This window comes from Erigeron canadensis, chromosome 9, assembly GCF_010389155.1.
Source record: "Erigeron canadensis isolate Cc75 chromosome 9, C_canadensis_v1, whole genome shotgun sequence".
Classification (NCBI taxonomy): Eukaryota; Viridiplantae; Streptophyta; class Magnoliopsida; order Asterales; family Asteraceae; genus Erigeron; species Erigeron canadensis.
The window spans coordinates 3,112,981-3,128,989 of record NC_057769.1 but is presented as its reverse complement, the minus strand read 5'-3'; the positions used below and the strand labels follow the sequence as shown (position 1 = coordinate 3,128,989).

The window sequence follows — 16,009 nt, the reverse complement described above, 5'->3', positions numbered from 1 at the left end:
AATCGGTGATTATCTTGTGCATCACAATTGATGGACTAATACCTTTCAAATCTGCAATTGTCCATCCAATAGTTGCCCTATGTTCCTTGAGCACTTTTAGCAATGCCTTTTCTTTGATTTCTTCCAAATTGGATGCAATAATCACCGGCAAAGTTTCCTTTTCTCCCAAAAATGCATACTTCAAGTGAGATGGGATCTCTTTCAACTCCACTTGTGGTGGATTTTCTATTGATGGTTTGAGATGGGTGTCAATATGATCCAGTAGACTTTCTACCAAATGAGTCCATGGTGGTCTACCTTCTTGAACGACCATGATTTCCCAATCTTTCTCTTCCTTCTTCAACGTTTCACTATGCTCCATGATTAACCTATCAACCAAAACACAAGTCTCCTGTGTGTCTTCCTCATTTTCATGAGGAATGCACTCGTCAATAACGTCCGCCATAAAGCATTCGTCACTAACTACGTGGTTAGGAACACTAGCAAAAACATTCAATCTAATCTTACGGTTGCCAAAAGTCATTTCAACCGTACCCCGTCTACAATCAATTAATGCATTAGCGGTGGCCAAAAAGGGCCTACCCATGATGACATTGGGTTGCCTCACATTACCGCTTGGTGCAAAATCAAGAACCAAAAAGTCTACGGGATAATAAAAGTCCTCCACCTTCACTATGACATTTTGGACAATTCCTCTTGGAAGTTTTAGTGACATATCAGCCATCACCAAGGTGGTGTCGACTTTTCCCAATGGTCCAAAGTCATATTGGTCATACAACATACCCGGTAGGATACTCACACCCTCCCCCATATCCAAAAGTGCCTTATTCATTTTAAAATCACCAACTTGAATTGTAATTAAAGGCGCTCCCGGATCTTGGAGTTTAGGTAGGAGTATACCCATCACAACGACACTAACTTCCTCATTCAAAACAATCTTCTTTGGAAGTTTATGATGCCGTTTTTGGGTACACAACTCCTTAAGATTTATAGCATACGCCGGAACTTGTTTAATAATGTCTATAGGAGGTATATTGATTTTCACTTGTTTAAAAATTTCCCACATTTATTCCTCATGGGGACCTCTTTTCCTAAGTGTAGGCCTAAGTTTTGGATCAATTAAATCCAAAGGAAAAGGCATGGTATTACCCTCCATATCCTTTCCTTGTTTTTCAGAAAATTTAACGTTAGACCTATCATTTTCTACCTCTTTAAAAGACACTTTCTTATTTGATTTAGGTAGAATAAGTTCCGGTTCATGCTCACTATCTTGGTCATCATCAACATCCTCCACCACACCATCAACAAGTAATGATGGAGGTTCAAATTTATTATCATAAATCCTACCACTACGAAGAGTACTTACATTGTTTATCTCCACATTCTTGACATTCTTTGAACTGCCACTTTGATGTTGTGGATTGATCTTCGTGTCACTTGGTAGCTTTCCCGGATTCTTCCTCAATTCCGACACATCCTCTGCCAATTGACCTACTTTCTTTTGCAAACTTTCAACCGTCTTGTCCCGAATTTCATTCTTTCTATCCATCTCTTTCAAGTACTCCATAATTTCCCAGGTTGACACATCATTACTTCCCGACGGTCCGCCTTGGTTATTACCTTGTTGATAGTTCCTTGGATAGCCTCTATTGAATCCTCCCTGATTTTGGCTACCTTGGTAATTCCCTTGGTTGTAATTTCGGCCTTGGAATGGTTAAGATGGTACTCCTCCGGTTTGGTTATTTCCTTGAAAAATTCTGGTTGAGTTGATTTGACGAATTTCCATACCGAAGATTTGGATGATTTCTCATTCCCGGATGGTAAGTGTTGGAGTTCATGTCAAATGGCCTTTGTTCTCCATACACTTGATTTCTCATTCCCCGGCAACGGCGCCAAAATTTGATCGTTGTCCTTGGACCGATCAAAAATATAAACTAAATACCACTAATTAGCTAAGGTAAGTCGAGTATCGTTTCCACAGGGAATCATGGGAAAGTGTTAAACAAGTTAAAAGAATTAATTAATCTAGACATAAACTTAAAACCGATTGATTGTTGATTTGATTTGATTAAAAACTAAAACTAATTATGAAATTAACAAATTAAACAATGATAATAAAGGGGATCATTCTCATGCTTCAAATTATGTTTTCAAAAGTATAACCTAACTTATATTCGTTGCAAATCACATAGACATGATTCGTTATAAGCTTGGATTGAATGAATGCTAAGAACTAATCAATTAGGTTGTGATGATTCACGATAATGAAAACCGGGGAATTGACACAACTAAATTATCTATTCATTAACAAGATTACAAGTTCATAAGAGATTCTTCCAATAATAATTGATTAACAATAATTTGAAATCAAAAGATAGATGGAATTCATTCAAAATTATAAACTAATAATCATTCAAACAATCCAAACAACATTAGATGTTAAAAAGCTAATGAGAAATTGAACATCTAATCCAACATGAACATAAGAAAAGTTGAATACAATTGTCTTACATAATTATTCACATGAGAATGATCAAAAGAAAATTTAGCCTAAAATCTTCATCATTGATATCATCATTGATTCTTCAATTAAGACTTTAATCTCCATGGAATTGTGATTTGATGATGAAATTGGGGTCTTGGGAATGTTAGGAACTGTCCCAGGGATGAGAAAATATGAGTGGTAACTTCCCCAAGTCGTGTTTTAATTGAATATAAACTAAAAATAATTAAAACCAAAAAAATTTGAATTTTCGCACAGCAACTGGCATAACCTACTACCCCCCTGGGCGTAAGTTACGCCCCTTGTATTTTCAACTGGCGTAACCTACTACCAAGTTTGGCGTAAGTTACGCCCTTTGTTTCTTCAAAATTCCAGATTTTTGCTTCTTGGTTCTTTGACTCGTTTCTCGATTCAATTAGCTCCATTTCATCATCTAATGCCTGAAACACTTAACAAACATAAAGGTACCCCTAATTGTCTATTAAGCTTCACAAAACAATTCGATTTTACATCTTAAGATCATGCATTCTAGGCGTTTATCACCACCGCAACCCATGAACCGTCCCTTTTCATCAGTGTTGTCGACCTCGTTGTGTGCAACCTGCCAATGGTATTGATTTGGCTGGCCAACGTTGCTTTTGTGTTCTTAGGTGATTATTGCTATATTGTTAATTAAGGGTTTACGATCTACGGGATTTTTTGTTCTCTTGAAATTGATATATTAATTTCTTTTTTGTAGATTCTAGGGTATTGGTAGAATGATAGATATTAAAAAAAAGAAAAATAAAATAGCCTAAAAATCCTTCTAACTATTGGATGATGACATGTGAAATAATCAAGGGGCAAAATTCGGAAAGAGAATTTTTAGGCTATTTTGTTAGGAGGATTTTTAGAATGATTTTTAGGCTATTTTGTTAGGGGATTAGTCATTTTCCTAAAAAAAATGTATTATTTCTTAGTAAAAAATTGTGAGTAATTGATTGATGTGTTAGTGTTTTTTAGTGGATATTAATAATATTAAATACTGAGTTAGTAGTTTCACTTTTCTTTTTCTTTTTTAATAATAACCTTACTTTGTTTGATCATTATCATTTCAAATCTTGAGAGGAAGATATTTTTGTGAAGTCTTATACTTTATCTTAAATATTCGAGTTAGTTAAAAATAAAGAAATTTGTGATTAAAAAGAAAATTTTAATAATATTTTGTTGTACATAAATATGAATGATGTGGTTACCCTCAACTCAACGGTTTAGAGGTGTATGCAATGAAAGCGTATGTGCGGCTTAGAGGGATATCTTTCAAAATCCACTCTAGATATGAGGTAAAAAAGACCAAAATAAGTGATTTTTCGACTCTTAGCCCTTATAAAAAGAAATCTGATTCTTCAAACGGTTCAACCCATTTAACGCTCATGTCACGCTGACGTATAATTTTGTTCCCATTGAGCCGCCTAGTCTATATCTTTTACTTATTAATTTTTAAGCTACAAATATTTACCATTTATCTACTTTTTCTAATCTTCAAATTTTATTTAACGAAACTGCCGCATTGTTGCAATTCGTCGGGCCGTATTCGCTCTTACTTTTTATACTTGTAAAGCCCATGTCCAGCCCAAGTTTTGATCTCTTGTTACTGGATCGAAGACGAAGGATTTGAAAAACTTGGACCATAGTCCGCTTACTCATAGTTACATCTACTGATTCTACAGTACATAACAACTCAAAAGAAAGTAAGAAACACTAGCCATTAGCCATCTAAAGAAAAAGAAAAGCAACTGCTCAGTATATAGATATAGACAGACCTTAAAAGAAGGTTATAAATTTGGAACGAGTCACAAGTCGCAAACTTATAATTATTTTAATTTGATACTATGGTTATGTATTATATACTATACTTAAATTGTTATATTATTTTGGATGTTATCTATGTAGTTTTGATTATTTTATTACGAATTTGGAGATAAATTGTAAGTTTATGACTCAAAAACTATTGAATAAGTAACATTTTGGTAAATTTATTAAAATAACGAACTTAATATACTTCTACAGACGTCACATTTATATAATTATACTATATTATGTAGCACTTAAAAATGTCTTGACTCTTACGAGTCGACTCACATTCCGAGTCACGAGTCAAAAAATCATGTTTTCGAGTCGAAAGTTACGAGTCGACAACTATGGTCAAACCTAAGACCTTATTCCTCCCTCGCCGATCCGGTCCCAAGTTTCGCAACCTTGGATATATCCTTACACAAAATATTTTCACTGTACACAAGAATGAATGCATCATATGGTTGTATTATACAATTATATAATGCATATAATTTTATGTATGATACATGTTTTTTTAGAGGTTGTTTGAACTAAGTACTATGAGATCTCTAAATATGCTCAACTAAACTTATTTTGTTAAGATAGGTGATTTTCAATCCTGAATAAGTGAATTCCTTGCTACATATAGTAGTAGATACAATATAAATGCAATTATACTAACTATATATAGAAATTACACTATCTAAATTATGTTCATGGGACCATGGTGATGGATATGCATGTGTGATGGTGGAAGACGTAGAAGATAAAAAGTTAAGAGTGTGGCCATGAAATAACAAATGCCGGGTGACATCCACGTCATTCATTTCGGTTTGATATATATACGAGTACAAATGAATATGAATATATAAATAAAACTAAATTATTAGCACATACACTTGCTATAAGTTATATATTACTCAACTCAAAACTTGCATTATCATCTATTAGTCCAATTTATCAGTAAACTACCTAGTTATTAACAAACATTGAAAGGAAACATACAAATTTTATAAAAATGTAAATATCATTATAATGAAAAAAGTACGAGTAATATGATAACCAAACGAACACTAAAAACCCGGTCAGTTCATATTGAGAGACAATAAACTTTTTTGTATGATCGTCTCAAAAAAATATAAGATATTTTGTTCAAACGGATAATCGTGATGATCATGAATGGTACGCTAGAAACCATAAGTAGCTTCCAGTGTCTTCTTTTATGGATTTTGAGACCCAATAGTCTTTATTGGTGTGTGGGAAAAATTGAGTTGTAGACAATCTTACTTTTATTAAGATAAAAAGACTACTTTTACATTTATCAAATGCATTAAATTTTACCCTTATTAAGATAAAAAGACTGCTTTTACATTAACCAAATGCATTAAAGTACCTTCAGTTATGCTGGACATGAGAATCAAACTTTTAATCTCTGGCCTCACAAGCAAAGATTCTAACTACCTGATTTAACTAGTTATACGAGCGATCAATTGATGTTTAACTATTCAAAGTATCAACTATGTTTATGTTTGAAGATACTATACATTAAAAAATAGTTTATGATGTACCCACATTCATATGATCAAAAAATATTTTGATGATCCAATGGTAAATCCTAATATTTTAATAAATTATATTTTGTTGTTGTGTTATATGGGACTATTTTTATATCTTGTATCGAACTTCCAAAATTCATTTGTTGATGAATTAGACAAAGGTTGATATTAGACAATCAAAACTACACATACGTGCATTATTTTCTAATAGATTTAATCAAATTTACTTTTGCAATTTACGTATACCTAATAAAGATAGTTCTTTACAATATTATATATAAAAAAACTTGTATAGAATTAACCGACACTTCTTAATCATGGATAAGTGGGTTAAGATATCACTTAACTATAATAATTAAGATATAGAATGTGTTTGTCTTTAAGCAGTAATGGAGTAATGGACACAATCAATAATAATAATTGGTAAATAATGTTAGTGGAATATATAGTAAGTAAACCGAAGAAATACCATTCAAACCTCATCCACGTATCAAACCACTCTGGTGTAGAAGATAAAATCAACCACAAAAGCTGCACCCACAAATTAAGATGGCTTTCTAAATGGGCTTACATCACCGACTCATTTTCCACTAAATTAATTTAATGAACTACTCCAGTAACTAACCAAAAGGCCGGTATTTTGCTTAATTTTACATATATATTTATTTATATATTTTTAACTTTTTGTAAAATACGTTGTGGGCCCGATTCAAAACTAGTGCAGTTTCTATGTGGGCTGCAATAGTAAGTGGTAAGATCCAGGCCCAAATGGACGACCGTACACAGGCCTTGGTCCCAAAATGTCTAGTTTGTAAACAATATTAGTATACATTTTTAGTAGCTTTAGCAATAGCATATCTCTTTAAAATGATTCAATCTGTCCGTTTTAATTTGATCACTTTTTCTTTCTTTTTTTTTTTTTAAATTTAAATTTAAAATATATACAACGATATAGAATGTTCATGCTTACTTAATATGTGCGACGCTCAAACAAAAAACACCAAATTAACTATAATCCAACATTGGATTGGATGTAGTAACGTATTGTTAAAAATTGACGGCTAGACGTATTTCTAGACCACACGTGCGTTCCACCCGTTCGGTGGAGATTCAATTTACTTTTTAAAGTTTTAAAACATTATCACAAAAATTCCACATTCCACCCACTAAAACTATATACCATATACGACTATATATATATCAAAGCATTTTATTGGAGTCCAGCACTTGCAATTACACAACACAAAAATAAAGCTTCAAAATCTAGATAGAGAACTAAAGTGAGAGTACTATAGATCGAGAGACAAAAAAAAAAAAAAAAAAAAAACTCCATTTAGCAAAACCAACCAAAAAAAAAAAAATGAACCATAAAGAAGAGAATGAAAACCTAAGAAAAGGCCCATGGACCGAACACGAAGATGTTCAATTGGTATTTTACGTGAACATGTTCGGCGATCGCCGTTGGGATTTCGTAGCAAAAGTTTCAGGTTTGAAGGTGGCGGGAGATAGAAATATCAAAAAAAAAAATAGGTTAAGCTAGCTAGGTGTTACCATTTTTGTTCAAGGAGAAGCCAAGAAAATTTATTTTTTTTCAAGGCAAGGTTTTAACTGTTGTTTTTGCCCTTTTTTCTACCCCAATTAAATTTTTTTGGGGACTTTTTTTTTGGTGAAATTTCACATTTATCAGGTTTAAAAAGAACCGGAAAAAGTTGCAGACTAAGATGGGTGAATTATCTTAATCCGGGCTTGAAAAGAGGAAGGATGACTCCTCATGAAGAGAAGCTTGTTCTTGAGTACCATTCTAAATGGGGAAATAGGTTTGATCTTTTTATTTTATCATACTATGTTCATATATGTTATAATTATTATTGTTAATTAGCTAGATTATAATTATAATTATATATAGCTTGGTACTTTGTTCCATATTCTTTTTAAGCGGTTGCCATGTATGATTCTTATCTCATGTATTATGTGTTAAAGCTAATATGCTGATTCATAAGGTTTATATGCTTTATATATATCAATTATTCTTTAATACAGATACTAATAATTAATCTAAGTGATAGATCTTTTTAATCATATAATTAATTAAATATGAAATGATTTTGCATGCCTAAAAGTTTTGGATCAGAAAAGCTCAATTTCATCATGATTTTAATGATTGAATGCTTTGTCTTTAATTAAAATTGTTATGTCTTAACTGTGCGTGTATGCATGTTTTGTATTAAGCTTTTGAGTATGAATACATTGATTAAGTAGCTCCGAATTCGATCACTTTTAGGCACATATATATACGTATATCTCGTATTAGAGTAAACGAAAAATCTTAGATGATTGGAATTGTATGATTAAAAAAAATGATTTCATGTCTTTTTAGGTTTGTTATGAAAATATATATTGACAAACATGTTGATAGGATATGTCTTACATTGTTAGTCGTCTATATATTCGTTTATACGAGGAGTCACGAATTTAATTATTTTAAAAAAGAAATTTGTAATTTTGATATGATTTGCTCAATACATCATGTTTTTACCTTGATTAAATATGCAGATGGTCAAGAATTGCTAGAAAATTGCCAGGTCGTACAGATAATGAGATAAAAAATTATTGGAGAACTCATATGAGGAAAAAAGCTCAAGAAAATAAAAAGATGATGCTATCTCCATCTCCGTCTTTCTCAAATAGCTCTTCCTCGTCATCAACTTGTACTAATGACCCCACGGCCGATTCAATGCCAATGACCGAGACCAAAGAAAGAAGTTTTTACGATACTGGTGGAATAGAAATGGTGTCCGCGAGAAGCAAAAACAACAATACCATAGTAAAACATAATAAAGAGATAACTAGTGATGAACATCATGGGATCTATTCTATGGATGAGATATGGAAAGATATAGAACTACTAGAAAGTAATGGTGGTATTAACCTCGATTTTGACCTTTATAGTGAAATGGCACCTCAAATATGGGATTACTCTCTCAACAATTTTTGGATGATGGATGGTGGTCAACAAGACTTTAGTAGAAATATGTTTTTCCCGGCAACAAGCGACCAACTAATTGGGTAATTATATTAGTTATTTCATTCATGATTCGATGTTCATAGATGCAATAAGCTTCACCAAGTATTTGTACATATGTTGTGATGGCGTTTAAAGTGTGAATTAAGTATCTGTTAGTTATTTAGTCAAAAATCACCGTTGTAATTATGTCAAGCAAAAGTTTACCATACTCGGTTTCCTATTATGTTATCCAAGAGAAATTTTGTATTTTATGCTCCTAGCTAAATTACTGTAATTTAATAAATAAAAACAAAGTAAGGTGAAGTTAATGGCGTTCTAGTAATTGATCGAAATTCAGTCAATTTTAATTGTTGAAGCAATAAGATATTTTTTGTTTCTAAGGAATTTAAATATGGATAGTAAAATACGTATAGTTAGAGTTAAGGATTTAAGGTCACCTTTTAGTTCACAGATTCAGATTCCATTAAAATTTCTGAACCGTTTGTGACCAAACGAATTGAAATGAATACGGTCATTTGGTGCATTTATTCATGTTGGTTGTTCAAAAATGAAAAAATCTTATTCCGTTAATTAAAATATAAACATTAACTCATTTGATGGAATTTACATACCATTGGAAGAATTGAAATCGTTCATTTGGTGCATTTATCCATACTTAGTTTTGTTGGTTGTTCAAAAATGAAAAATTTTCATTCCGTTAACATTCATTTATTTGATGGAATTTACATACCTTAAGGATATATAGAAGGACTTTCATTCCATCTGAACTTAATCTTTAGAAATAGAAAAACATTTCGTCAAATACCATTACATCAAATTCTAATTTCTTTGGGCTTTAACAAATTTCAATTCTTTTCAAAAACATTAATCTGTGAACTAAACGTACCTCAAAGTTTAATTTAATCTTTTTTCTTTATAGGCCGAAAGTTTTATCCTTTAGGTGGAAATAAGTCCATCTACATATCCTACCCAGCTACCCCTACATACATCGTCATACCGTAAATGATAGTATATTTTATAATTTATGAAAACATTATTGGGTGATACTTTTACTTGTTATCGTACAATTCTAGTTCAAAGACTTCTGTGCACACTCATCATACGTACATACTATGCATTATTCATATATACATATTTGTTTCGGTATATTGTCTTGCGTTATCTGAAATTAGTTACTGTAAATGATTGTATATTTTATAATTTATGAAAACATTATTGGGTGATACTTTTACTTGTTATCGTACAATTCTAGTTCAAAGACTTCTGTGCACACTCATCATACGTACATACTATGCATTATTCATACATACATATTTGTTTCGGTATATTGTCTTGCGTTATCTGAAATTAGTTAATTTTAGCTTGTAAATCAGAAACATTATTTGATGAAAATTGTTGTTTAATTTGTTTATAATAATCACAGCTAACAAAATTGAAAAGCATAAGTGATTTCTTTCTTCTTCTTCTTTTTTTTTTTTTTCTGTCAAAATATATAAGTGGATGCTTTGCAAGGAAACTAATCTCGAAAGAGAATCTAGATATGAGATCAAAAGTTAACTCCGTATTTCATATGATCAATTTGTCAAATAAGACAATTATGATAAAGTTGAAAATAAAATCTTATAATAAGCGATGAAATTAAATACTTCAAAGTGTTGTTTTTTTTTAATAAATGTTTGCTCGTAATATCTATTAATTAGATGGGCGGCGAAAAATAAACTAATCCTCAGTTTTTTCACTATTTATTACTCGACATAATGTTAAATCAACGCACAAGTTGTTCATTTGTTATTGCAAAAAGTGTTGATGTTAGTGAAATGAAGTGGAATGATAAAAGTTGGAATTAGGTGTAAGCAACTTTTATGGTCATACTTGATATAAAGGTGACTCCACTTAAAAATTCAAATATCAAATTGATATTATTTCACTTTTACTGGAATTAAAATCAGTTTGCTATCAAAAATGTAATACTTACCCTGTTAAAAGAAGGTAAAATTTTTGTCATTTAATGTACAAAATTCATATGTCGACAATATAGCTATGCGTAAGGAAAAACAAACTACTATAAGGACGTCACAGGCATCTTTTAAAACTGAAACTACAACGTAAATATTTAGCCCGATTGACAAGTACTGTGACATCTATAATGGAGATGATGAAGCCACAATCAAAGAGCATCGATGTTCGGATGCTAGAATTTGTGTACTTCAATCACAACCACACCGTTAAGACCACTCTTAACAATATTTATTTTTTTTAATCAGTTGTGTTTTATGATGTTAAATACCGAGTGATTATTATTATAAAAAAAGAAATGTTGATAAGTAAAGTATTTTTGTGCAACTTCAAATTTTCAGTAGTATATTTATTACGAGTATTTTGTAAGTTTAGCCATGTTTAATTGCCTGCTAACCAACTATACAAGACCAAGAAAAGTCCAAAACACCATATTGTTTGCCTCCAATTGTTGCCTATGTTGCCATGTGGCATAAGAATTGCTAGAATTGATCTCAACCATAGAAAGAGGGTGTGACTTGTGGGTATAATTGATAGCTGTCCATAGCTCTAGAATGACCCATTAATTTCAATAATCAAATTACTGAATCTTGATATATACATTGTGTCACAAGTTTCATGTAACATTGTGTCACAAGTTTCAATAAACTTTATGGCTGAACGAGTACTAGAATGACAATCCAATAATATGATATATTGATATTGTATATATAACTATATATCAATATTTGATTTTTAAATCCTTGATTATGTGATATTGCAATATGACCATAAGACCATGGATTAATGGAGGCATGTGAATAATACTGTAGTTGATGTGGATTTCAAAACCAAAACCCAAGTATAAAATGAAGAGCCCTTGGATTGGGCCAATGCCACTTGATATATTTCCGTTATATCTCTAATAAAGCCCAGATAATGGCCCATAAAAAATGATCTGCCTTTTGGCTTATACAAAAAAAGTTTGTCGCGATTTTTTTTTTTAAAAAAACAAAATTAAATGAAAGAGAATACACTATAGTGTTTGTATAAATTCTACTTCCTTTCCGCGTTAAATAGTATACATATCAGTTAAAAAGTAGAAAAAGAAAGAAATATAAAAAGAACGGAAGTAAATGATTATTGTTTATAATGCAATTCTCTATCAAGAACATTCATTGTGTGGGATTATACTTCATATTCAGTACAATGTGAATAATGACTTTATGGTTTCACCAAATTGTCTCCCTCTAAGAAAAGAAAGGGGGTCATTCGGGTCCATTAACATTATGGGAAACTTTTGCCTTGTCATTTACTCATCTTGGACTTCTACCTAAGGTGGGTTTCGAAACGGTTAGAAAACATATTTGAGCCAAAAGATTTGTCATTCTGGAATAACATGACAAAAAAAAAAATCTAATTCAATTATCCATTATTTGTTTTGTCAAAATCACTAGACAATTCCAAAGTTACAGCCTCTAATCTCTATTCATTTTATAAAAGTTTCGAATAGAACTTTGACATATTCAAGCACTAAACCATATTTTGTTCTAGATAAAGTCAGACTCATATGTAAAAAATTTCAACATTATAATTATCAAGGTATGTAATGTACACTAGTTAGGAGTCATATAGCCACTGTTAGGTGGTCTTCTTTGTAAATCAAGGGACTTTGAGATAGTTCAAAGTGGGGCACAAGAAAAAATCTTTTCCCCAAATCAACTTTCACTTGGATTGAACCCCACATACAAAATCTAATAATGTTGTTATTGGCCAATTTCTTTTGGCAATATTATTCCAACAAAAGTCATTCTCTTTGACCACCACAAAAAGCTTCCTTTTCTCCTAATTTGCCATCAAATACACCTACTTTACAAACCAAACTCACCCCACACACTTTTTTCCTCACTCCCTTTCTTACATCCAAGTATCATTTATCATTTCAAGGCTTCAAGCTACACTACTTAAATTCTTTTCTCATTTATGCATTACAAAAGTTGTACACAAGGCTTTAAGGAAAAGTGATAGATATTTTTGAGTAAGTATTTCTGTCTAGTCAAAGCATCATCGACTATCTAGTGTACAAGTAGTCAAACCTCCTTTTAAAGTAGGAGTAGAAATCATTTGAGCGTGTGCTGCATGAGGTATTGAGGTTTAACTAACTAATCCAAAAGGGTCAACCTTTTTATATATATACACACATACGGAGAGAAACTCAAGTATATTGTTACTATAATTCGTCAAGTACAATAATTAGTAACAATGTTTTGATATATTAATTAGACTGATATTTTTAAAAAGATTAGATTAAATTGTTATCCAACAGCTATGTGAGGTGATGACCCAGGACGTTAAAGCATTAACATACTTATATGTGATTTGATCATCAATGAGTAATCGAAAGACTCTCTGTTTGTTTTAATTCAAATACCTAGCTCACCGGCCCCATTTCAAACCTTATACCACATTTATGTTCCATAGTCACTAATGCTACATACTCATATAATTGCTCTTAAAAGCAATGTTTTAAAAAACGGTATTTTAATTATACCGGCGTGAAAAAATTTTCTGGTATTATCGGTAATACCGGAAATATCGGCCGGTACGACTATTTTTAATTTATTGTATTTTTTGGGTAAAAATCCTATAAAACTTGTTACAATTTAACAAAAATAGTCAAAATGCAATTATAGTTTACTCAAAAATAATACCAAATATGTATTTCATAACAAAATATATGTTTTAAAGTTCACAAATAACAAAAAAAAACATTAAAATATCATAAAAATAATTTTTTTAAAAAATCAAAATTTATTTTTTGAAAATACCGGTATGGTAATACCGGAAATACCGGCCGGTATTGAATAGTGAAAATACCGGAAAAATACCGGACTTAAAATACCGGTGTGGTCTCCGGTACCGGTAATACCGGCCGGTATTTACTGGTATTTAAAACATTGCTTAAAAGCACTATTATACAAAAAAAATCGTGCAACTTGTTTGATTATTTCATGTATGATGCTTAATAATTGATTTTCCGTCCGTAAATTTTTGGTGTTGATATCTTTATAACGAATTACGGTGGATACTAGCTATCGTGACATGAAACAATTTGTCAAAGAAAAAAAAAATTCTTTTGTTGAATTTAGGTACGATCTACACTTCACTATTCGCTCGTATAGAAATCCTTTTTGGGGATTATGGATTTATGGGAATTGAAACAAACAGTAATTGAAGGATCACACACAAAGCAATGAGTTCACAAAAAGAATGATAATTTACGTATATTGTATTTAGAGGCAGAATCAGGATTTAACATTGAGAGAGACTCAACCGTGTTATATTTTCCAATCGTTGTATACAATATAATGTAAAAAATATAACAAATTAATAAAATATTAGTAAAATAGAAATTTATAACGATAGTCAAAGACGAAACTTAATAGGGGCAGGGAGGGGTCATGGCCCTCCCAAAATGTCCAGTGATTACCACATATATAATAGGTTTCGCAAATATAAAAGAGAAGTCTAGATAGTCAAGTTGGTAAAGGTTGGTTATACAAAGTGCTTTAGACTATCCATATCAGTGAATTAATCCAACTCAATCTTAAATTAATAATTAATTTCTCTAACTCAAAATTTTCACTCTAATTCACAACACAACCTAAACCAATTTTTTTATTATATTAAGATGATTTATTATCTTATCATATTAAAAATATTTGTTATAAACTAAAATAAATTAATTACTTTTATAAAAAAGTATATTAGAGTAACAAATGAAAAGATAATGAATATTTACAATTAAAAATTAGTTAGAACCATTAAAGTAATGTTCTTATTTTGTTTAAAAAATCTAAATCAAATATTATTATATAAAAAAATACATTTTTCAAATAACTATGTTTTTAATAAAATTTATATCAAAATGTTTGTAACGGAAAAATAAAGAATATCATGTTTCTAATTTTTCAAAAAATTCTCAAAATTAAGATATTAAATAAAAACTAATAAAGTTTATAACTAATTATATATATAATAAACTATAATAAAAGTTTCCATTAATAGTAATACAAGATTGGTGCTCTCAGATTGTTTTTTAGTTTAAATTGTTGGAGTTTGAGGGGAATCTTTTAGTTTTATTATTTTTTTATTCCACAATCTCAATTTGAGTTCACCAATAATGATAATTTTATGTTTGGTTGACGCCGGTTCGAGACTCCTAGCCTTCATATTTATTAGCCCTTTTATCTATTTCGCTAAAATAGTTTTTTTTTTTTAATACTAAATCACTCTGATTAATAGTTAAACCACCAAATACATGATGATAGATTATCCCTTTATCTATTTCACTACTATAACTTTTAATACTAAGCCATTCTCGTTAATAGTTAAACCACCAAATACATATGATAGATCATACTTAACATCACTTATAACTATGTAAAGAATATATACTTAACTAGTTTAGTGTATAGTATATATTTATTTATATAAATCTAAAACTAAATATATGTTTTTTTTCGTAATTGGATGAGAATACCTTTGATCCCATATATCATTTGACATCCACTAATCCTTCAGCCAGGCTAGTGTTCACGTAAAACTAAAAATATGTTATGCATAACACATTAACATATTCCCTATTCAAAAAAAGTACACGTAGTTAACATCAAAAATTATTTTGACCCCTCCAAAAATATTTTCAAGTTCCGTCCTAGGCATTTTTTATTCCCATAATACATTTTCCATCCTAAAATCAGGCACGCTCTAACCATTGTCCCTCTTTTGTAACCCGCAATTTTGTTAACGCTGATATGGAAATTACTACCATCAACCGCTATCACTTATGCCCACCGCCGCAGTATACCGCCGCTGTATCGTGCGGATATCCATCTAGTAAGTAATAAATTTAAGGAACGATAAAATTCATTTCTGCAGACTTATGTGATTGTTTTTGATCCGTCCTAGGCATTTTTTATTCCCATAATACATTTTCCATCCTAAAATCAGGCACGCTCTAACCATTGTCCCTCTTTTGTAACCCGCAATTTTGTTAACGCTGATATGGAAATTACTACCATCAACCGCTATCACTTCTGCCTACCGCCGCAG

The 16,009-nt window shown here is 31.0% G+C and overlaps 1 protein-coding gene across 1 annotated transcript; it reads left to right on the top strand.

The window, feature by feature from the left end:
• Positions 1-7,106: 7,106 nt before the first annotated feature.
• On the top strand, positions 7,107-9,148 carry LOC122581476 (transcription factor MYB59-like). Its single transcript, XM_043753707.1, has 3 exons — positions 7,107-7,361; positions 7,562-7,691; positions 8,428-9,148. Exons 1-3 carry the CDS (start codon positions 7,235-7,237, stop codon positions 8,942-8,944), a joined length of 774 nt encoding a protein of 257 aa, XP_043609642.1. The 5' UTR covers positions 7,107-7,234; the 3' UTR covers positions 8,945-9,148.
• The last annotated feature ends 6,861 nt before the right edge of the window (positions 9,149-16,009 follow it).